General features: G+C 39.5%; 1 protein-coding gene across 4 annotated transcripts in view; it reads right to left on the reverse strand.

The window, feature by feature from the left end:
- Nucleotides 1-24,285, reverse strand: part of LOC109936133 (M-phase phosphoprotein 9-like) — a 77,621-nt gene extending 53,336 nt beyond the window's left edge. For 3 of the 4 annotated variants that reach the window (XM_048611266.1, XM_048611267.1, XM_048611264.1), the window contains exons 1-8: nucleotides 24,194-24,285; nucleotides 21,520-22,039; nucleotides 17,444-17,570; nucleotides 14,366-14,456; nucleotides 12,584-12,696; nucleotides 4,214-4,339; nucleotides 1,270-1,757; nucleotides 776-934 (exon numbers count right to left, since the gene is read on the reverse strand). In XM_048611266.1, coding sequence (XP_048467223.1) covers nucleotides 776-934; nucleotides 1,270-1,757; nucleotides 4,214-4,339; nucleotides 12,584-12,696; nucleotides 14,366-14,456; nucleotides 17,444-17,570; nucleotides 21,520-22,039; nucleotides 24,194-24,206 — 1,637 coding nt within the window. In that variant the 5' untranslated portion in view covers nucleotides 24,207-24,285. The remainder of the gene's footprint in view (nucleotides 1-775; nucleotides 935-1,269; nucleotides 1,758-4,213; nucleotides 4,340-12,583; nucleotides 12,697-14,365; nucleotides 14,457-17,443; nucleotides 17,571-21,519; nucleotides 22,040-24,193) is intronic. The other variant, XM_048611265.1, reaches the window with a different exon arrangement.
- Between the last annotated feature and the right edge of the window lie 543 nt (nucleotides 24,286-24,828).

The raw sequence follows: 24,828 nt of genomic DNA on the forward strand, positions 1-24,828 counted from the left end.
GGCCTAGACCCTTCTTCAGAAACCATTTCTGAAGAAGGGTCTAGGCCCGAAACGTCAGCCTTCCTGCTCCTCTGATGCTGCTTGGCCTGCTGTGTTCACCCAGCTCTACACCTTGTTATCTCAGTGATATGCACCTTTGTTTTACTTTACATTACTCTATCACTTATCATTAAGGAAGGTCTGGCTTTGTTTGTCTTCCTATTAACATTTACAGGAACCTCTCTCAAACGAAGCCGAACCATTTCCCCTTTAAGTTCAGCCTCCTGTTCTGTTACAGGTTTGCCCAGCAATCTTCTATTCCAATTACCTAGCCAAGATCTGTTCTCATTACATTGAAGTTGGTCGTCCTTCAGTAATTATTTTTACTCTGGATGGTTCTTTACCCTTTTCCCATAGCTGATCTAAACATTATGATTATGTGAGCCTGACAATGCCAATGTAACATATGAAGAATTAGTTAGCATCTTGATGAGAATTGAGGAGAATACTGAAACGAAAAACAAGCGATGGTCATCTCAATTTTTTTAAATCGTTTTTTCCATTGCAACAGAAGTTCTGAAGAAGAGTCACTGGACTTGAAACATCAAATCTGCTTTCGCCGCATAGATACTTCCAGACTAACTGAGCTTCTCCAGCAATTTCTGTTTTTGTTACAAAAATATACATTTTGTTATGCACTTAAATGAAAAATTAAACAGAAGAACTGCAGATGAGGTAAAGGAAGTTAAATATATTGGTTAAGTCAAATGCATGTTTCATTGAAACCAAAAATCACCTTTTTATAAGATCCTTGTTATGTTTCTCTGCTTCAAATATTGTTGAAGATCCATTTAAGCTTTCCAACTTTTCCCTAAGGCTGTTTATTTCTGCCTCATAGTATGCCCTAATGTCAGCCACATGACGTGCATGCTTCTCACGTAGATTTAGGCGAGCTCTAGAAATAATATTCCATCACAAAAGAGTCTGAATTTATGTTCACAGTGTAAATTGGAATGAATGTACAATATTGTATTTAACATATGAACTATTATTTGTCTATGCAAATATGATCCGGAAAATTTCATATTCTGTATGCGTACAGTGTTACTATGATAAAAGCAAAATTCAGCAACAACTGAAAACAGATGACACCATGGCCCAACACACTAAAGTGAGTTTAAACATCAAAAGCTGTCTGAAAACAGTTGAGATGTCTGAACAGATTTTCAACAAATCAAAACGAAATTTCTTAAAGTATGAAGTCTTTTTTTTAAATTAAGCGTTACTTACATAGATAACACAATAGGATCTTCAAGAGATGATGCAGATACACGATGATCCATTGAGCCACTTACACTGTTTTTAATCCCCGATGGCCCAATACAGGGCACAGATGGTTGTGTCAATGTAGAACTGCACCTCTCTACTTGATCATGCAATGAGCCTGCATTCCTTGTCGGTTGTAAATTTTTAGAGTGTGGACTGTTGACAGCAGAGGAGGCTCGAGAGGCAGGATGGAGATTCCAGTTCTGTAATGGTGACAAGGTCTTCTGTTGGGAACATCCGGAAGTACTGGTCAATTCTGATCCTAGCAATGTATCTACACGTAATTCTGAATTATGATCAGAATAGCTATGTATAGTTACACTCATGATGGAGTCTGGGCTGACTGAAGATGGAGTGTCAGATTCTGAAACTGCTACCGGAGTAGAGAAATCATATCGCGAAGAAAATGCTGCAGGTGGCTTCATATGAAGAGTAGGATCAAGTGTTAAAACCTTAATAGGTGGAGAAAAATATTAGAAGTTTTTTTGTACAGAAGTTAAATCTCATTCCATAAACAGATACAATTCTAAAAAGTGGGTTTCAACTATTATTTTGATAAAAATATAGAACAATATATCTTGCAGCTGTTGATAAAAGATCCACGCAGTATGGCTCTGACATGTTGACACATTAGGAGGGTTTTCTTTGTACATTTATTAGCAATGGCTATTTAACTAGGAGAAACAGTAATGAGGAACTGGCTACACATGGAGTGGTGGGTAAAGCTGAGTAGCTTGTTTATTTGATGCAACATTCAATGGCATTTTATATACTTCAATAATACTAGTAACTTGCATTAATACCATCTAAACAGGTTATGCAAATTGAAAAGTCACAATCAGTCAGTCACCTCAGAAAGCCAATTTGCTATCTATTTAACAGCAAAAGTCAAAAACTTTCAAATCATTGCATGGATTGTAGACTTTCATTATTAAGTAGATTTATGGCTAGGTCAACTGCACTGGCTCAAGTAGATAATGAGGGCAGATAAAACAGCCTTAATATAAATAAAGACAAGGCATACAGGGCAAAAGATCCCAAATGCTGATCCTGAGCCAAGTTAGCTAGCAACAAAGGGCACAACTTGGCATGAGAATTCCCAGGCTTGGAAGGAGGGAAGCAAAAGTGGAAAGGACGCACTAACTCATGCAATAGAAAGAACAGTATCCAAACTGTGCAGTGCAATCAATGATCCATTTTATGGGAAATAAAGTACCTCAGGGGAAATTGGGTGACTCAGTGGCTTAGGCACTGGACTTTCTGTATAGGTCCTAGGTTCAGATCCTAGCCAGATGTCTAACAATTTTAAAAAAAGTACAGATCATATCTGAAACACATTTGAACTATTCTAATTACATTCACCTTAGCTTACAAGCAAAGTGCTCTAAGTGGCAACCTCACTCAGAGGCAAAGAGCAGCTGGTGTAAAGAATGGATAACTATTACACTGGGGGGCACTTCTGATATTTGGGTAGGAGGTGGGATAGGTAACTTATCTCTGTAACGGGCTGCATGGAGTGTAGTTGATTATCAGTACTGCATACATCAAACAGAAAATATTCAAATTCCCAGCAACAATACTCCCCATCTTGATAAGCAAAGAATAAACCAGCTGACTTGGCGAAAGAAACAAAAAAAAGGTGGTGATGAGAAAAAACCTTTTCAAACACTGAATGGTTAAGGTGTGGAATGCACTGCTCTAGAGTATAGTGAATGAAAATTCAATTGAACCATTCTAAATAAGGAAATAAACTGCCATTTTAAAGGAAAATTGCACAGGGTTTTTTGATGGGGCGAGAGCAGGCAGCAGGATAGCAAAGTGAAATGCTCATTTGGACAGTCAGTGCAGACACAATGGGCGGATCGACCTCCTTCTGCACTGTACCAGTTCTGTGCAATTGGAAGACTTCTAATGGTGAGCCACCCATCATTTAATGAGCAAGAGCAAGATCACACCCATGGATAACAATTTATAATCATGACTAGATCATTTCATAACAGCATGTGACTGTGCTCAAAATGATCAGGGGTGCAAACCCAGCTAAGTTAGCCCATTCTCACCTAGGAATGTTTTCAGCCAGCAAACCAAAAAGATCAAATAATCAACTCACTCAGTACAGATTAAATGTTAAATTTTGGACATCTAACATGTTGCATTAAGAGTTTTGAAACAAAGTGCAGAATCCACCAAGTTTAAATTAAGATGTTCCAGCATTACTTTAAATCCATGTTTAACAATTAATGATGTGCAATTTAAATGAAATTTAACACTTTCAGTAGTAGAAACACCAGATTTGGAAAATTGCTTAATTTTAAATAATCAAAGCCATTTAACGAAAGTAAAAATTTGTAGTTCCAATAACAACATAGGTTGCATTTTTTTCATTTAGTTCACGCTCAGTGAATAAATCTTTCATTGCCAACAGGTTCAACTTCTCAAATTCTATCTCACTGTTGCAAATTTCACTCTACTAATGCTCAATCCACTAGGAAAGCTTAGTCATTGATGCCATATCCAACAGTCATCACCCTTGCCTTGCCAACCTCCAGCTTTGCCATAGACTTTAGAAGACTTGTCCTGATTTTTTAAAAATCTCCCTTCCCCAGCCCACATCCAATCCCTCATCTTTCACTCTTCTATTTCTGACCTACTGTACACCCATTGCTGCTTAAGCAGTTGTAATAATATTGACCTTACTTTCTGAAATTCTGTTCTTAAACCAATCATGTGACTACACTTCAAAAAGGTGTAGAATCTAATTCTTTGGTTATGTCTCAATTCTCATAACACATGTTTGCTAAAATCAACTAGCACACCACTAACTTCCCTCTCTATAAAGCACTTTGGGATGTGTTGCTATGATGACGGCGCAAGCGCAGACTGCTGCCGATACTGAAAACCGTCTTACCTGTGGGGGAGACTGACGACGTGGAGGGGAACTCGATTCCCAGCCAGGTACACTCTGGTTTTCCTTCTGCTTCACATTATAAATCTCCCGCAGTGAAGAGACTTGCCATCGGGAGTCTGCTGGAAGCTAAAAAGAAATTTGATTTCTTTCACAACTGTGACATTATCTGTGCCAAAATTCTTAGTATTATAACAATGATTACCACCAGGTAATTCTCTCACAGAGCTAATTGTTGGTTTTTGACCTTGCCAGTTATTTTCTATTTTTCCAAATAGACCAATGCTCACCTATGCACTATAATGGGAAACTTACAAGTTAAGGTGTTAACACTACAGGCAGTCTCCAGGCTGCGAATGAGTTCCATCCTTGGAGTCTGTTCGCAAGTCGATTTGCATGCAAGTTGGAACACAATGCAGGACAATGTAAAATAGCCATTCATAAGAAAGAGGAAACGACTATATATTGGATCTTTAAAATTAATATTAATACACCCCTGTATGGGGTCACATTCGTAAATACAAGCATTCGTAAGTTGAACGTGCATAAATTGGGAACCCTTATGTATAATTTCTAATAAATCACTTTAAGATACAACACAGAAAGAGGCCATTTAGCTTATTGCCTTTCTCAGCTCTTTGATAGAGATATTAAATTAATTCCATTCCCTTACCTTTCCCCAACAGCCCTTCAAATTTTCCTTCATCACACATTCCTCAAACGCCCTTTTGAAAGTATAGAGTCCCAACACCCTTTCAAGCAGCATGTTCTACAGCACAATTGTTTTCCTGGTGTCATCTAATTTTGCTAATTATCTCAAAAAGGAATTCCTTTGGTTAGACTGTTTTGCCATTGAATACATTTCCTCCTTAACTCTATTAAAAAAAAAACTTTACAATTCTGAATGTCTGTAATAGGTCCCTTTAACTTTTTCTGTTTCAAGGAAAACAATTCCAGTATCTGTAGTCTTTCCAGCTCTTCCTGAGGTCCCCAATGATATCAGTGCAACCTATTCAATTCATTCCGTGTGATAAAGTAAAGAAAGGCACCGGATATTGCAAAGGCATTGGTCCCCGACGAGAAAAGATCAGTAGTACTGAAGGCTTGTTCTCCAGAACTATCCATGTCCCTAGCCAAGCTGTTCCAGTATAGCTCTACACACTGGCATTTAATGGACAATATGTAAAATTGACCATGAAGATTAATCCACAGAAAGCTGGAGAAATCCAATACAATAATTACCAACTATCAGTCTTCTTGCAAACATCAGAAAACAACGCAAGTTGCATTGTCATCAAGTGATATTTATTCAACAACAACTTGTTCACAATGCTCAGTTTGGGTTCAGCCAGGGCTACCCTAACCGAGATGTCATTGCAGACTTGGCAAGAACATGGATAAAAGAACTAAATTCCAAAGAGGAGATGAGAATGATTGCACTTGACATCACAGCCTCATTTGACCAAGTGCAGAATTAAGGAGTCCAGCAAAATTGAAGCCAAAGGAAATGGAGAATAAACCCTTCACTCACTAAGTACAACAGAAAATGGTTTTGCTTGTTGGGGATCATTCAGCCCCAAGGCATCATTGCTGAAATTCAGTGTCCTAGGTCCAACCATTTTAAGCTGTTTCATCAATGACTTTCTCCCATCATGAATGTCAAAAGTGGAGATGTTCATTGGTGACTGCACAATGTTCAGCAGCATTTGTAACTCCATAAGCACTCTTGTGCTGCTATGAAACAAGACCTGAACAATATGCAGGCTGATAAATGGCAAGTAATATTCGCACCTCACAAGTGCCAGGCAGTGACCATCTCCCAACAACTGGAGAATCTAACTTGACATTGACGATTTCCGCTCCTCAACATCTTGGGACATTTCATCTAGTTCAGTTTTTCTGTCAATGAGTTATATAAATACTATGGCTACAAGAGCATCTCAGAAGCTGGGAATTCAACAATAAGTGAATCACCTTCTGAATCATCAAGGCCTGTCCAGCATTAATAAGTTTCAAGTCTAGAGTGTGAAAGAACATTATTTGTCTGAACAAGTAAAACTCAAAACAACATTCTAGAAACTTGACAAAGCAGCCCATTCACCACCTTCATCATTCATCTATTACCACCAACACAGTGGTACCAGGGTGTATGATCTACAGCTCCACTGCTATAATTCACCAAAGGTTCCAAAAAAGGCTCCATCCAAAACAATAACCTCTACCATCTAGTAGAACATGCGATGGGTGCTTGGAAATTTCTTTTTTAAAATATTCATCCATGGGCATCCCTGGCAGGCCAGCATTTATTGCCCATCCATTGTTACCCTTGAGAAGGTGGTGCCATCTTGAACCACGGCAGCCCACATGCTTTCAGGATTTTGACAAGCTACAGTATAAGAACAATGATATATTTCTAAGGCAGGATGGTGAGTAACTTGGAGGGGAACTTGCAGGTGGTGGCATTCCCACATATCTGCTGCTCGTCCTTCTAGATGAAGTGGTCATGCATTTGGAAGGTGCTCCTTTATTCATTCACGGGTTGAGGGCATTGCTGGCTAGGCAGCATTTATTGCCCATCCCTGATTTCCCAGAAGGCTGTTAACAGTCAACCACATTGTTGTGGATTTGGAGTCACATGCACGATGGATCAGGTAAGGACGGCAGTTTTCTTCCCGAAAGGGCATTAGTGAACCAGATGGGTTTTTTCTCTCGACAATCATTTCAGGATCGAAGTCAACACGATTTTATGAAAGGGAAGTTGTGTTTAACAAGTTTAAAAAAAGATTTTTTAAGTCCCATATAAGAAAATAATTCATGGAATTAGGGTAGCGTGTGAGTGTGAATAGATGGCTGGTTAACAGACAGGAAGCAATGAATCAGAATAAACAGGACATTTTCAAATATACCAGATATGGCTAGCAGAGTGTCACAATGTTCAGCACTGGGTCCCAGTTGTTTACAATCCATATTAATAACGTGGGCTAAAAGTCTGAGAAAAAAAGTTTCTAGGTTTCCTCATGTTTTCATGGATTCACAGTCATCATTAGATTCTTAATTCCAGATATTTATTGAATTCAAATTCCACCATCTGCTGCGGCGGGATTTGAACCCGGGTCCACAGAACATTATCTGGGTCTCTGGATTAATAGTCCAGTGATAATACCACTAGGCCATCGCCTCCCCACAAATTCCTGCAGTGCATTTTGTAGATAGTACACACCACTGCTAGTGAGCGTCTATGGTGGATGGAGTGGATGCTTGTGGATGTGGTGCCAGGTCAGTGGGCTGCTTTGTCCTGAATGGCATTGAGCTGGTTAAGTGTTGTTACGGCTGCACTCATCCAGGCAAATGGGGAGCATTCCATCACACGCCTGACTTGTGCCTTGTAGATGGTGGCTAGAATTTGTGGAATCAGGAGATAAGTTACTCGCTGCAGTATTCCTAGTCTCTGACCTGGAGTGCTGGAGAACATATCTTCAGTACTACAGCCAGAAGGTTGTCAATGCCCATATCCTTTGCAGCATCCAGTTCTTCCAACCATTTCTTGTAGCTAATGTGTTTATGTGACAACTCTAGTTGAGTTTCTGGTCAATGGTAACCCCAAGGATTTGATACTGAGGGATTCAGGGATGGTGACAACATTGAATCTCAAAGGGTGATGGTTAGATGGTCTCTTATTGGAGGTGGTCATTGTCCAGCATTTGTGTAGCTCAAATGTCAGCTCAGGTACTGAAACAGTCTTGAGGAGTTGCAAATGATGCTGAACTTTGCACAATCAGCGAACATCACCACTTCTGACCTTATGATGGAGGGAAGGTCATTGATGAAGCAGGTGACGATGGTTGGGACTAGGGCACTACCCTGGGGAACTCCTGCAGAGATGTCCTGGAGCTGAGATGACTGACCTCCAACAACCATGACCATCTTCATGCGTGTAATGTAAGAGTCCAATCAGCGGAAAGTTTGCCCCAGTACCCATTGATTCCAGTCTTGCTAGGGCTCCTTGATACCATACTCGATCAAATGCAGCCTTGATGTCAAGGACTGTCACTTTCACCTCACATCTGGAATTCAGCTCACTCGTACATGTTTGAACCAAGGCTATAATTAAGTCAGGAGCTGAGTGACTCTGGCAGAGCTCAAATTGGGTGTTACTGAGCAGGTTACTGCAAAGCAACTGCTGCTCGAAAGCACTGTTGATGACACCTTGCATGGCTTTACTGATGATTGAGAGGAGACTGATGGGACAGCAATTGGCTGAATTGGATTTGTCCTGTTTTTTGTGTACAGAACATACCTGGGCAATTTTCCACATTGTCAGGTAACTGCACAGGAAGAGCTTGCCTAGGGGAGCAACAAGTCTTCAGTACTATTGCCCGAAGGTTATCAGGGCCCATATCCTTTGCAGCATCTAATTCTTCCAACCATTGTGGAGTGAATTGAAATAGCTGAAGACTGGTATCTGTGATGCTGGAGAACCACTGGACGAGGTGGAGTTGGATCAATCACTCAGCACTGCTGGCCGAAGATTGCTGCAAATGCTACCCTTGCAAACTCCCCTCCAATTGCATGTACCCACACTTTATTTGTTCAGTGTTTCAAGAAGGCAGCTCAGCACCAACCAAACAAGTGGAATTAATGATAAGTATTATATGCTGGCCTTCCCCAAAATGGTCAGTGGGATAAAAACAATGTTCCCACATTCCTCATAAAAGGTCTCAGACTAACAGTGAACACTTCCTTCTAGGGCAGTAACAAGGGCTTTAAATTAATTGGGTGAGGGGGGTCTAGGAGAGGAGAAATGTAGGCTTACAAAGCAAGAGGATATGACAACATTACAAGGCAGCTATTTGGATAACTATATCCAAAAGTAGGGCAAGAAGGCACAATCCTAGAAAAACAGCAATAAATAGGGTTAAGGCAGAAAACAATGTTAAAAAGGCAAAATTAGCTCTCTACTTGAATGCACCCAGTTTTTGGAACAAAATAAATGAAAAAAAAAAAAAGAAGCATAAATCCAGGTCAATGAATACTTCTTATAGCCATTGTACAGCCATGACTATAACAAAATCAAAGCTGGGAACTAAATATTCAAGGGTATATAACTTTTCAAAAGGTCACAGAGGACAGAAAGGGTGGTAGGGTAGCATTGTTGGTACGGGGTGGAATAAGTATAAAAGTAGGAATCAGTCCAAATGATCTTGGATAGGAAGACACAGAATTCTTCTGGTGAAGGTAACAAATGAAAAGGGAAAGAAAACACTGGTAGAAGTAATCTATAGGCCCCTAACACAAGATACACAGTGGGATAGAGAGTAAGGAGGGTATATAACAAAAGCAGTAGATCATAAATCCCTACAGTGTGGAAACAGGCTCTTCGGCCCAACAAGTCCACACTGACCCCCTGAGGAGCATCCCACCCAAACCCATTCCCCCACCCTTTTTCCCTGTAACCCACCTAATCTACACATCCCTGAACACTGAGCAATTTAACATGACCAATCCATCTATATTGCACATCTCTGGACTATACTTTGATCATGGGTGATTTTAACCTTCATGTAGAATGGGACAGTTAGATTCACAGAGGAAGAATTCACAGTGTATTTGGGACAGTTCCCCAGAACCTGCGGATCCAACCAGGATTCAGACTAATTGGATCTGGTGATCTGTAAAGAGACAGGTTTACTAAATGATGTCACAGTAAAAGACCCCAGGACACAGCGGCCACAACATGTGGGTGTGGTGAAAGGCCAATAATTGTCTTTTTACCATTGTTTCCTCCCTTAACCTTATTTAGCATAGAATTTCACATCCAGTTTGATGGGAAAAATTAGGGTCAAAAACAACTGTGCTCAATTTAAAATAGGTAATTACAAAGAAATGAGGGCAGAGCTGGTTGCAGTGGACCAGGAAAGGAGTTTAGCACCAAAGACAATGGATGAACAATGGCAGATATTGAAGGAACTCGTTCAATGCTCACAGCAAAGATATATTCCAGCGAAAACAATGATTTTGAGAAGGGGTAAGCCAACTATAGAATCACAGAATCCCTACAAGGTGAAAGCAAGTCATTCGGCCCATTGAGTCCACACCGACCCCAGAGAGCATCCCTCCCAGACCCACCCCATTCCTGTAACCCTGCATTTCCCATGGCTAACCCACCTAGCCTGCATACCCTGGGTCACTATGGGCAATTTAGCATGGCCAATTCACCTAAGCTGCGTATCTTTGGACTGTGGGAAGAAGCCAAGCACCAGAGAAGATCCGCGCAGACATGGGGAGAACGTGCAAACAGATAGGTGCCCAAGGGTAGAATCAAACCTGGGTTCCTCGCACTGAGAGGCATCGTGCCGCATATTGGTATAGCCCTCATAGCACAACAATGGTTAACCAGAGAAGTTAAAGATGGTGTCAAATTGGAAGAAAAAATATACAAGGTGGCAAAGATTAGTGATAAGCCTTAGGATGGAGAAGTTTTTGTTTAAAACACCAAAAAAAGTTGACCTCATAAATAAAAGAGGAAGAAGATAAACTCTGAGGGGCAAACTTGCAAATAATATCAAGATAGGCAGCAAGAGCTTATTTAAATGAATGCGAAAAGGGAAGAGATAAACCAAAATGAACACAGTTCCTTTAGTGGAGGAGGCTGCAGAAACAATTATGGGGAACCAGGAAATGTCGAATAAGTACTTTGCATCAGTCTTCGTAAGAGAAGACAATAACAACATTCCAAAATTACTAAATAATTAAGGGCCAATAGGAGAAGCAACAAATTAAATAAAATCACTAGGGAAAAAGTAGTAGGAAACTAATGGAGTTAAAGACCAATACGTGCCCTGGACCCAATAGAATGCATCTCAAGATAATAAACACAGTAGCTACAGAGATACTGGATGCAGATAGTAATCTTACAAGAATCTTTAAATTATGGAAAAGTCCCAGAGCATTGGAAAACTGCCAATGTAATACCTCTATCGAAAAAGGGAAGCAGACAAAACACAGGTAGCTATAGACCAGTTATTAGGAAAATATTAGAGTTCGTTATAAGGAACGTAATAGCAAAATTTTAGAAACACATAATATTATCAAGTGAAGTCAGCATGGCTTCATAAAGTGGAAATCGTGCTTGACAAATTTAGTAGAAGTTTTTGAGGATGTATCAAACAGGATTAATACAGGGGCCTAGATAGCTTTGAGGTAGAGAATCCTACAGGCTCACAACTCTCTGGGTGAAGAAATTTCTCCACATCTCAGTGCTAAATTGCTTACCCTTAGACTGATACAAACAGGCTGTAGAGGCATATCAAAAAGGTAAAGCATGTGGGCAAAAAATCTTGGCAAAAGAAACATCATGTGAGATTTTGCACTTTGACAGGAAGAACTGACGAGCTGAATATTATTTAAATAGAGAAAGACTGCAGAAAGCTACAGCACAAAAGGATTTAGAAATCCTCATCCATGAATCACAGAAAGCTAGCAGCAGGTAAGAAAAATGGAATATTGGCCTTTATTTCAAGGGGAATGGAATTAAAAAGTAGAAGATTTTGCAAAAATTATGCAAAGCATTTAGTCAGACCACAGCAGAAATACTGTGAACAGTTTTGGACCCCTTATCCAAGTAAAGATATAATAGAACTATAGGCAGTCTACAGAAGGTCTGGCTGATACCAGGTATGGAGAGACAAAACAGAAGTTGCTGGAAAAGCTCAGTAGGTCTAGCAACATCTGTGGAGAGAAATCAGATTTCACGTTTCGGGTCCAGTGGCCGTTTGTCAGAGCTGACGGTAGCTTGGAAAAGATTGGTTTATATGCAGAAGATTGGAGGGTGGGGGGTGGGGGCGGGGGAATGGCGGGTGGTAAGGAGTAAAAGATGGGTGGAGATAGAGCCCAAGACAGAGAAGAACAGCTTGACAGACAAAGAAGTGGATAACAATCAGCCTGGGAGGATGAATAGCAACAACGGTTTGTGTGTAATACGGAGGTACCATAACCATGTATGGCAGGGCTGTTCTACAAGGACAGGTTGAGTAGGTTGGGCCTGTACTCACTGGAATTTAGAATAACGAAAGGTGACTTTATTGAAAATAACCAGATGCTTAGGGTAGGTGCAGAAAAGTCGTTTCCCATGTGGGAGAGTCGAGGACATAATCTCACACAAAGGGGCTGCTCTTTTAAACCAGAGATGAGGAGAAATTTCTTATCTCAGAGGGCAATGAATCTGTGGAATTCTTTACTACAGAAAGGGCTGTCAAAGTCTGATCATTAAGTATAGTCTGCAAGTACGTTGCTTGCTCTTACTGAGGTTCAGAAATGTTCTATTTTACATAACCAAATAACATTTGATCAATTAATAAAACCTCTTCTACATGCCTGACATCTATCAACAGTTTTGATGGAAGAAAATGTGTCAGCAAGGTCAGCCTCCTTGTTCTTTGGTAAAGACCGGTACAGATCCTTTTCATCCAGCCTCCAATAAGAAAGTCCTATAATAAAAACAACTAAATTTAACGAAGGCACAATGAGTTTTCAAAGATAACCTGGTTTAAAGTTGTAAATATTAGAAAACAAATTAAGAAATTATATGGAGATTCTTCAACTTCCAAATACATATTTTTAAATCACACAGGAACAGCTAGACCTTTGCTTCTTTCTTTAGAGTCGTAGAACATAGAACAGGGCCTTCAGCCCATCAGGACTATGCTGACCAACAAACGCCAAACTACTCTAATTCCATTTATCTGCACTTGGTGCATAGCATACAATACCATAGTATGTGCTCGACTAGATGCTTATCTAATGTTTTGAGAATATCTGCCTCCACCACCTTCTCAGACAGCGCGTTCCAAAATCTACCACCCTCTAAGTGAAAAAAAATGTTTCCTCTGATCTCCTCTAGACCATTTCTTCTTCACCTTAAACTTATGCCCTCTGATCTTAGACACATCTGCCATAGGGGGGAAAAGATTCTCATAATCTACCCAGTCTATGACTCAATTTTGTATACCTCAATCAGATCCCCCTTAGCCTCCTCTGCTTCAAGGAAAACAAACTCAATCTATCTAGTCAGTCCTCATAACAGTGACCTTTCACCCCAGGCAACTTCCTGGTGAATCTCTTCTGCACCCACTCCAGTGTAATTACATCCTTCCAATAGTGTGAATCAAAGGATTAGTGGCACAGTCAATAGTTTCTCCTCCATTGTTGATATCATCTGCAGCAAGACATCCTGCTCCTGTATTCAAATCATCTCACTATAAAGACCATTTGCCTTCTTCAAGAACCACCTGCAGATACTGCATGCTTACTTTCAGCAACTGGTATATACAAGGACACCCAGGTCTCATCACATTTCTCCCTTTCCCAATCTATTGCCATTCAAATAATAGTCTGCCTTCAGGTCTTTGCTTCCAAAGTGGATAATCGCACATTTATCCATATTAAACTTCTTCTGCTATGCATTTACCACTCATCAACTTGGCTAAATCACAGTGTAGCATCACTGCATACTCCACACAGCTCATCCACCCACCAACTTTTATCTGCAACTTGGATATATTACATTTAGATCCCTTATCTATATCATTAATATAAGTTGGAAGTGAGCAACTACAGATCATAAATATAAAAATAGCATTGAGAAACAAGGGAGATATTTAATCTCATATACACCACAGGCTGATTGGAATTTATTTTCCAAAGCATTCACAAACATCAATTCAGATGTAAAAATTTAAATTCTCTATTAAAAGATACATTCCTACTAATAAGAAAAATGCTCAATATGATAGTCTAGTTGTACATTATGCTGAACATCAACTTGCACCATCCTGGATGAAAACATCACAGGCCCGATCCCATACTGTTTAAACCCGTGACCTACACCATACTCAGTCAAACTACGAGATGCAGCAATACCTAAAAAAAGCCTCATGGAAAACAAGCATCCATTCTGTCTGGACAGTACGTCATTTTCCAAACATCCAGTTGTATAAGAATGTGCAGTTGTATAAGAAGGTGCAGCAAAGGACTGAAAACAGCTTGTTAGCAACATGGATGTAATTCTAAACAGGCTAAGGAAGACCCAAGAATAAATTACAATTTAAATTTCTGGATTATTTTATAAGGGTCAGAAAAGTTTAAATAAATATTTACCTGAAATATTAGATACCAGAGAGTTTGGACTGCTAGAAGGTCTGCTGAGGTAGAAGGAGTTCTGAGAGGAGCCTGCAGATAGCAAATTAACCTGAAAGAAGCAGTTTAAGTGTAAAACACTTCGATCTACACAAATTATTGCAAAAAGTAACCTTAAATTGCTTAATACTATTCTTTCAACTGCTTCTCAGACTACAGGTGTTACTGCTTGAATTGCCCTTCCACACTTGCCCAGAGAGGTCGATGGTGGGCCTTTCTGAACTCTTGTGGTCCTCGTGTTGGCAAGGGAATTGGCAGTTTTGATGGCACTTTTAATTGCGCATTTGAATTACTTAATTAATACATGTAGGTCAATTTTTAAAATTTTCATTTAATAATTCATCAAAAATATTGATTAAAAACTTATTTTGAAGAAAAATATTCCTACTTCTGTATCACAGTGGTGCAATGGTTGTTGTCTACATGGATTTTAGTAAGGCATTTGACAAAATCCGACATGGAAGACTGATTAAAAAAAATAAAAGTCCGTAGGATACAGTGAATTGTTTTGGATTGGATCCAAAGTTGGCTTTGTAACAGAAAACAAAGGGTCATGCTCAATGGCTGCTCTTGTGAGTGGAAAGCTATTTCAAGTGGTCAGTGCATTGAGTATAGGAGTTGTAAGGTCATGTTGCAGCTTTACAGGACATTGGTTAGGCCATTGTTGGAATATTGCGTACAATTCTGGTCTCCCTGCTATAGGAAAGGGGTTGTGAAAATTGAAAGGGTTCAGAAGAGATTTACAAGGATGTTACCAGGGTTGGAAGGTTTGAGCTATAGGGAGAGGTTAAATAGACTGGGGCTATTTTCCCTGGAGCATCAGAGGCTGAGGGGTGAACTTAGAGGTTTGTAAAATCATGAGAGGCATGGATAGCTAAGTAGACAAGGTCTTTTCCCTGGGGTGGAGGAGTCGAAAACTAGAGGGCACAGGCTTAAAATGAGAGGGGTAAGATTTAAAAGGGACCTAAGGGGCAGCCTTTTCACCCAGAGGATGGTGCGTATGGAATGAGCTGCCAGAGAAATTGGTGGACGCAGGTACAATTACAGCATTTAAAAGGCATTTGGATGGGTATATGAATCGGAAGGGTTTAGAGGCATATGAGACAAATGCTGGCAAATGGATTTTTTAGGATATCTGGTCAGCATGAATGAGTTGGACCGAAGGATCTGTTTCCATACTATATATCTCTATGACTCTACGACTCTGACTCTAAGCGGTGCTCCACAGGCCTCAGTGTTGGTACCCTGCTGTATGTTTTACACATTACGATTTAGACTTGAACACGAGGGGGCACGATTGGGAAATTTGCTTTGAGCTCCAAAATGATACAGATGGGTTGGTGAAGTGGGCAGGAAAATGCAGATGGAGTTCAACTCTGATGAGTGAGAAGTAATGCATTTAGGGAGGTCAAACAGTATAAAGAAATACACAGTAAATGAGAATATAGTGAGAGGAGTAGATAAAGTGAGAGATCTTGGTATGCAAGTGCACAGGTCTCTAAAGGGAGCAGCACAATTTTGTAAAGAAGGCATATGGAATGCTCTCCTTCATTGCCAGAAGTTTAGAATCAAAAATATGGATAATCATGAAACCATACAAGACACTGGTGAGATCACAACTGGAGTATTGCTTGCAATTCTGATCACCACATTACAGGAAGGACATAATTGCTCGAGACAATCAGAGAAGATTTACAAGAATGTTGCCAGGGCTAGAGAATTGGAGCTACAAGGAGAGACTGGAGAGGCTGGGGTTATTTTCCTTGGAGCATAAAAGGCTAAGAGGGTGACATGATTGAGGCATACAAAATTGTGAGGGATAAAGATAGAGTAGACAGTAGCAACCAGTTTCCATTGGTGAAGAGTTCAAAAACCGGGGGGTCATCGATTCAAGTTAAGTGACAGAAGGATCAGAGGGGTGTGAGAAAAGCTTTTTTTTTTTTTAAAAATACACAAAACGTGGTGGATATCTGAAATCAGCTACCCGAGTTGGTGGTGGACACCATAAACTGTTTTTAAAAATACCTGAGATAACAAGGTGCAGAGCTGGATGACCACAGCAGGTCAAGCAGCATCAGAGGAGCAGGAAAGCTGACGTTTCGGGTCTGGGCCCTTCTTCATTTTTCTGAAGGGTCCAGACCTGAAACGTCAGCCTTCTTGCTCCTCTGATGCTGCTTGGCCTGCTGTGTTCATCCAGCTCTACACCTTGCTGTCTCAGATTCTCCAGCGTCAGCAGTTCCTACCTGGATCTTCACCTTAACTACTGTAAGCTGCAGGGCTATGGGCCATCCGCAGGAAGTTGGGATTAGAAAGGGAATCTGGGTACCTTTGTACAAGATGGCTGTGCTACACCATTTCAATGGTTCTATAGCATCAACAATTTCTAGAAACTAGCTGTTAAATACAGATGACTCTTGGTTAATTAAAGTTTACATAAAACACAAGAGATATTGATAAATCTTGTAAAAACTAGCTAACTATGAAGTACCAAATACCAGTCAAAACTTCACAAAGCACAATAACTGAATTTTAATTGACAGGTTTCCTCCATTAAGTATAAATTTCAGAAATTCTGTGTAAAACACAGGACAAGTTCACACTTGTATCAGAGAGGAATGAGTTTCAAAGTCCTATACATACAGTTTCATTGTTCTCAGAAACTAACTGATAGCTGAATTTCAAAAATGCTCTGGGAATTTAGTTACAACCTGCAGCATACATTGCTGTATCAAAACAGCAATGACTCTGTGATGAATCTCCAACATTGATCAGCTCACTCTGCAAAGTGAAAATGGTAACAAAAGGAAGCAATTAAGACTTAGTCTGTTAAATGTTATTAAAACAGGATTTGGTCAGTTGCAGTATAAGTTCACAGAATGTTATGAAACAGAGAAAAAAAAAATTAATAACAATAAAAACTTTGAGGCAGCTCTCTGCTATAAAAGATGTGAATAAATAACGGATGCAGATTTAATAAATATACAGAGAAAACTCCCAGAAGGGGAGCTTTAATTGTAACTTAACGACATTGACACTTACACCTTCTGGTGCTTCAATCTCCTGAGGCTGCCCACATCCCTGTGGCTCCATTCTCTCCAATCCAGCTCCATTTACAAGTTTTGATTTCTGATTCTTTTGTCTAACTTTTTGTGCCCATGATGTCAACCTTTTAAAAAGTGAAAATTAAATGCCATCAGATATGCCCTTGTAAACTGGGTTAAGCTAACTAACTGCCCATAAAATTGGGTCCCTGCTTTCTGCTACCTTGACATGTTGAAAGGTCTTTTATAACTAGTGGTCCTACTTTTGACCAAAAAGCTCTGGGTTCAAGTTCCGCTTCAATACCTGACGGCCAAGATCATAACACAGCCAAACAGCTTGAGTATAAACTCATAAATCTTTCCAACAAATGTCAATTGTAGGTGACAACAGGAAAAATTCTTAATCAGCTGTGTGATGTGAAGAAGTTAGAGCCTCTAGCATCACTATCCATAGCCCCAGGCTGCCAGTGGAAGTTCATCATGCATATATGATGAATCCTGTTCCAGTCAGGATTCTAGCAGTGTCAAGATGGATGATTTTTCTAGCAGTGCTGGAGAGGATAATTATGATTACTAAGCACAGGCCCAATCTAAACATTCATGTCCAAGTACTTCATCAGGTGACTGCAAATTCAGAGCATTGATAATTTAAACCAAAAAGAACTTATCATCCGCAACTAATCCTTTTCTCGTTTGGGAAATAAAAATAAAACATTGCACAGTGCGAGTGTTAGTTAAAGTAAAAATACATGTTATGATAGCTTCAACTCACATATCCAGCAGTGGCAGTGAACAGTTGTTTTTCCAGATTGGGTGAAAATATACAGTCATGCTCTCCAGGGATCAGTACTTGGGCAACTGTTGTTCTTGAATTATGTTAATGACTTTGCCTATATATCCAAGGCTCAGTTTCAAAATGTGCAGATGATACAAAATTTGAAACAGTCGTGAATACTGAGGAAAGTTCACAGCTTTAAGAGAACATGGATGAATTGGTGGAATGAGTGAACATATGGCTACTAAAACTTGATGTACAGGAATGTGAATTAAGAAGAAGAACAAGGAACAGCAATAAACTAAAATTGTAAAGAGGGTCCAGGAACGTACATATTGGAGGCAAATAAGTACATTTTCAGAGTCATTTGACAGCACAGAATTTGAGTACTACTGAAAATAGACATTTTGTTGCAACTTTTCGTCTTGCACTTCTCAGTGCTTTTCACAAGAATACTAATTCAAGGGGAAAACCACATTTATACTGAATGAGAGGAGACTGCTGGTTAGTTGGTAAGTGGACTCAGATCAATATAGGTATTGCCATGGAGAATGCCATGCCCTGCTATAAAACTATTGCTTTACACTACCAAGTTTTATACTGAGAGAAAATTAATGCTGACTGACAGTTAACAGCCAGGTTTTAAATTTTAAAGTAAGCAGATTGACACTTATTGTTCTGAAAACCGAATGAGCAAAGGGTTGTCACCTATGTTACGGAGTTGAAATAGACACAGGGAATATACATGCTCTTCCTATCTACAAAGAATGGGACCCAGTGTGTGTTATTATACGTAGCTTCAAGTTCATGCAAGTGCACCACACTGCAAGCCCAAACAACAATACTAAATTTGTTGTCAGCATAATTCCTGCAGTGAATCCCTCTAAACCAGTATAAACAAAGGTTTTACCCTTGAATTGGTATTTTTATTCAATGTCCTAATGATTGCAAGACAAAAATCTTCAAAGAAATTAGAAAGATTGTGAAGAAATTTGGTAGAGATATTAAAAACTATGTGAGGTTTCAATAGAGTTTAGATAAAAATAAAGTATTTCATTTGGCGAAGAGGTAGAGAGCCAGAGGTCTTGGATTTTTCATAATTGCAAGAACCAGAGACAACACGAGGAAAACCTGTGCACTGTGAGTAGTTAAGAATTGGAATCCACTGTTTGAGTCGACTGTAGTGTCAGATTCAAACATAGCTTTCAAAAGGGATTTGGTAAGGACCTGAAGTCAAGAAATTTGAAAGGTGTTGGTGTCCAGTTTGGGGGCGTTACTAGCTGTATGGTTTCTGCAAAGAGCCAATATCATCTCAAGAGACTGAATAGCCTCCCTCTATGCCATAATAACCATCCTATGCTATGTAGAGTCCCACAAGCAGGGGCTGCAAACATGTAGTCCTGCTATCCAACCATTGCTAGACACCACCAAGTTTTATACGAGAATAAGGCCTCAAAAAGCTAATAAAAAAAGCTATTTGTTAAAATTCACTTATGCCTGGTTAAAAATAACAACAGATTATAAACTGCCTTCCAAAAGACTTTCCATCATCAGTATCTAATTGGACAATGTGGAATTTATATTGGAGAGGCAGTTAATTTAAAGTATTAGCTCTTCCTGCCAGTAACGCAAGGATCAGTGCTTGGACCCTAGTTGTTCACAATGTATGTTAATGATTTAGATGGGGAACTAAATATAATATCTCCAAGTTAGCAAACAACACAAAGCTTTCAGATTATTCAATGAATGGCAATAGATTTGGGGGGGGAAAGAGAGAGAGAGGTGACGGAGATGCAACAAGACCTGGTTTTCTATTGTCTTATTACTTGATTGAATGTTTCGACGAGGTGATGAAGGTGCAATGAGGCTACAGCAATGGATATTTTTTACATGGATTTTAGTAAGGCTTTTGACACGGTCCATCATGATAGGATCCACAGTGACTTGGCCGCGTGGATTCAGAATTGGCTTGCTCATAGAATTCAAAGGGTAGTGGCGGAAGGGTGTTTATCAGGCTGGAGGTCCATGACTAATGGTGTTCCGCAAGGATCCGTACTGGGACTCTGCTGTTTGCAATATATATATAAACGACATGGATGAAAATTTAGATGGGTGAGTTAGTAAGTTTACAGGCAATACAAAGGTCGATGGAGTTGTGGATAGTGTAGAAGGTTGACAAGGAATGCATCAGGATATGGATCAGTTGCAGAAATGGGCAGAGAAATGGCAAATGGAGTTGAATCCAGTCAAGTGTGTGGTACTGCATTTCAGGAGATCAAATGCTAAGAAAAAATATACAGTTCATGGCAGGACCCTGAACAGCACTGATGTACAGAGGGATCTTGGGGTTCAAGTCCATAGCTCCCAGAAAGCAGTCATGCAAGTAGATAGGGTGGTTAAGAAGGCAAATAGCATGCTTGCCTTTATTGGTCAGGGAACTGAGTACAAGAGTCAGGATGTCATGTTGCAGCTTTGTAAGACTTTGATCAGGCCACACTTAATATTGCATTTAATTCTGGTCGTCACATTGTCGGAAGGGTGTGGAGAGTTTGGGGAGGTGCAGCTGAGGCTTACCAGGATGCTGCCTAGATTAGAGGATAAGAGCGATAAGGAGAGGCTAGAAAAACTTTGGTTGCTTTCTCTTTAAGCGGCGGAGGTGGAGTGGAGACTTGATAGAAGTCTATAATGTTATGACATGCATAGATGGGGTTGACAGTCAGATTCTTTTTTCCAGAGCTGAAATGTCTAATACTAGGGGGCATGCATTTAAGGTGAGAAAGGGAAAGTTCAAAGATGACGTGAGGGGCAAGTTTTTTTTAAAAAGAGAGAGTGGTAGGAGTCTGGAACACGCTGCCAAGAGTGGTGGTGGAGGGGGCAGATACTATAGGGGAATTTAAGGGACTTTTAGATAAGCACATGAATATTCAAGGAATGGAGGAATATGGGCCAAGGGCAGGCAAACGGATTAGTTTAATTTGGCGTCATGTTTGGCAAAAGTATGTTTCCAATGACTGGGGAGTCCAGAAACATGGGTCATAACCCAAGGTAGGCTATTTAGGAGTGGGATGAGGAGAAATGTCTTCACCAGACAGTGGTCAGCCTGTGGGGATCTCTGCCACAGAAAACGGTAGTTCTTGGAGTTAAGGGCTTAAATGGTATGGGGAGAAAGCAGGAACAGGATACTTAGTTGGATGATCAGCTATGATGATAACGAATCGCAGAGCAGGCTCAAAGGGCCAAAAAGCCTGCTCCTATTTTTCATGCTTCCCTTTTTTATTATTCAAACCAGTGATACATACCCATTAACCTTATTCTGCTTTCCCAGCAGACCCTCAGGTGCAGCTGTCACTTCCAAACTGGATTTGTTGCTACTCTCTTCTGGATTAGTCCTCAGGCCTTGAGTTGGTTTGCTTGTGACAGAGTACTCGTTAGCAGTAGCAAAAGCCACTGATGGCTGTCCACTTTCTTTTGGAGGAGGAAAACGGGATAGATTATGGAGCTGGACTGGATCATTTTCCTTCATATTCTGTTTACTGTTTTCAGTATTCAATTTAGAATTATGCCCTGTACCGATACCATGAAAATCAGATTGCATTGATGCTGAAAATGTTCCATATCCACTGGTCAGCGGCATGTTGTCCTGAAGTTCTTTCTGTTCAAGATTGCATTCATTGCTAGCCATTACTTGTTCTTCTGTTTCACTGCAGTCAGATTGTACATCAGATTCCATTTTACATTCCAGTTCCTCCAGGCAGTGGCCATTAAGAAAACAGGATTCAGTTGTATCACTTATGAGTTTTGTAAAGGATGGTAACCTGGCTGTGGAGTGTCCAAGACCAATATCATTTTGCAACTGAATTAGTGCTTTGATTTCATCTTGAATAAGCTAGAAATAACAGAAGAAAATATACCAAGAGGCAGTTGCTACATTGACAATATTATAAGTCACATTACTTGCAGAGTTCAACTCTCCCTTGTCCATAATATCAAATTTTTTGAACGCAATTGCATAATTTATAATTCAGATTTGTTATGGAGGATCGGGCAAACTGAATGCTGCAAATATGTTACAATACCACTTTATATAACTGCATATATCTACAATATTTCAATACTTTCTAAATCACTCCATAAAATTTTAATTTATAGCTATGTAAAGGAAACATGACTATCCCTACCTGGCAAATGTCAATGAGAATGGCTACACTGAATACAGAACCCAGCAATGATAAACATTTCAACTGGTAAATGACTGGACAGTGCACAACACTTTTAAGTTTAATCTAAAGGATGTTACCTCTTTACATAAACTTGACAACATATTTACAATCCCACTTCGACCTATATCCAGTCTCCAATAATGTCCTGAATTACACTGGGTGGATGCATTGCAAACAGCAATCTTACACACACATTAAGTTGTACAGAGCGCTAAAAGAAATTACTAATTACATTTCCAGCATGTGATATGAAAGAAATAAACATTACTATTTCTTCACCACCACATTGGAGGGACAGCGCTCTCAAGAAATTTCTTTTTGGATTGGTGGGGGAAAGGGAAAATAAAAGGTTCCAAAGTAATCATGTGGAAACACAGAATATTAAAATTATACTTGTATTTATCAAATTAAATCATTGTAATAATGTCACATGTTCCATATCCCTCCCTCCTTATCGTACTTCAAGACATCTGAACTTCTACCTCAGCACAGCACATTAATGCACTAGGGCAATGTGAGAGAGATGAAAACAATCTATTGTTATGAAACCATTTGTTATCACTCAGGTACTGGCATCATCACCATTTCTGGAATGTTCAATACAAAATTCTGGTGAAACTGCTCTATAATTGGCAAACATAGAATGATGTAGCATTGTCATGAATACCATGTTATGCCACACTAAAACTGAGACCTAAACAGTTAGTACTACAATTTTTGTTGAAATATAAAATGACCGAAGTGGTAGGATTAAAAATATCTTCAAACCAGATTGTTAAGGATTAATCACAGACTCATACAGCAAGGAAAATCGTTAAGGGTTAATTGGACATGATGATGAGCAATTGAAATAAAGTGGAAAAGTATGTGAAAAAGTCTGTTTTGACTGAGAGGTGACCATGTGACACTAAACGGTCTGTGAGAATTATCCTATGAGGCCATTAAACACAGCCACCTGGAGATGGTCTTCTTATAATGGAATGTCTGAAAAGCACTGAAACCACAAAATGGTGATATAGCACGTAATCTTAGATTCGGAATGGTACTAATATCAGGGACTTTGCCCCATTCATTAGACGTCATATCGGGCTGGGATTTGCGACTGCAAGAAGGCAGCAAGACTTGATGCTAACATAACGCATGTGTTACTTGCTATCAGACTTTGTCTTGGACTGGGATAGCATACCAGGAACCCCAGTTTCTCTTGACTGGTCATCATAAAGCAGGGCAGAAGGGAATGAAACTCGTTGTCAATATATATTTACTGCTTAACATATATTTACCACTTTATATATAAATTTACTGCTTAATATATTTATTGCTGCTATAATCGCTAATAAACATGTTAACTTGGATCACATAACCATGGAGCTTTTGTTATATCCCACTATCGAATCTTAACAACGATGTTTACAGTCTTAAATGCTTTTAAGAGAGCACCAATAGACCACAATACTATCCCTAATTTTCATCAAATTATTAATCAAATCAGAGAAACACAAAGAATAGGAAGAAAGCGAAGTGACAATTGTAACTGGTGTAAATGGAAAATGTTCACGTTAAGAAAAGCAAAAGACTTCTTCTGCATTTACCTTTGTAATCAGAGATCTAAGAGTATTTGATATAAGCAACGGGTGCCCAATGAAGAGTCACAATTAGTTCCTCCCCTTACTGAGCTCAATTTACTCATCAAAAATATAAATCTAAAACATTTTTGTGAAAGTAACAATAAAAATTGGTATCCTTTACTCACTTGGATCTGACATTGGTATTGGTCCTGCTGAGACAAAATCTGATCCTGGTATTGTTTTTCCACTAGTTTAAAGAGCTGCAACCACCTTGCCTAATAACCCACAGGAAGAAATACACAATATATTATCTACTAATTTTCACTCACCAATAAATTTCTCTCATATTTATAATTCTCAATTCAATAGTTGATATTCAATTGGATATGAATAAGATGGTTAATAATGTCATGTCTGCTTGATAAACCAGGAGCAGTTCACCTTGAGTGTAAGACGACTGTCTCACTCAGGGATTTCAGTACGTTATGCAGATAGTAATTTCAGAGCATTGAGAGATTGTTGCATTGTTAGAGCTACTGATTTTTGAATGGAACATCAAACTCATTAAATTCCAGTTGAGATGAGCATAAAAAGATTCCAAGACACATTTTCAAAGAAAGTTCAACATTCATCTTTCAACCAACACCACTAAAATGCATCGACTGATCCTTCATCTCAGTTGCTATTTGTGGGATTTTATTTGCAAATGCCTCAAGAACAAAAGTGACAGAGATCAAAGTTAGAGATAGTAGGAACTGCAGATGCTGGTGGATCCGAGACAACAAGGTGCAGGGCTGGATGAACACAGCAGGCCAAGCAG

The sequence above is a fragment of the Rhincodon typus genome, chromosome 24 (assembly GCF_021869965.1).
Source record: "Rhincodon typus isolate 14 chromosome 24, sRhiTyp1.1, whole genome shotgun sequence".
Classification (NCBI taxonomy): domain Eukaryota; kingdom Metazoa; phylum Chordata; class Chondrichthyes; order Orectolobiformes; family Rhincodontidae; genus Rhincodon; species Rhincodon typus.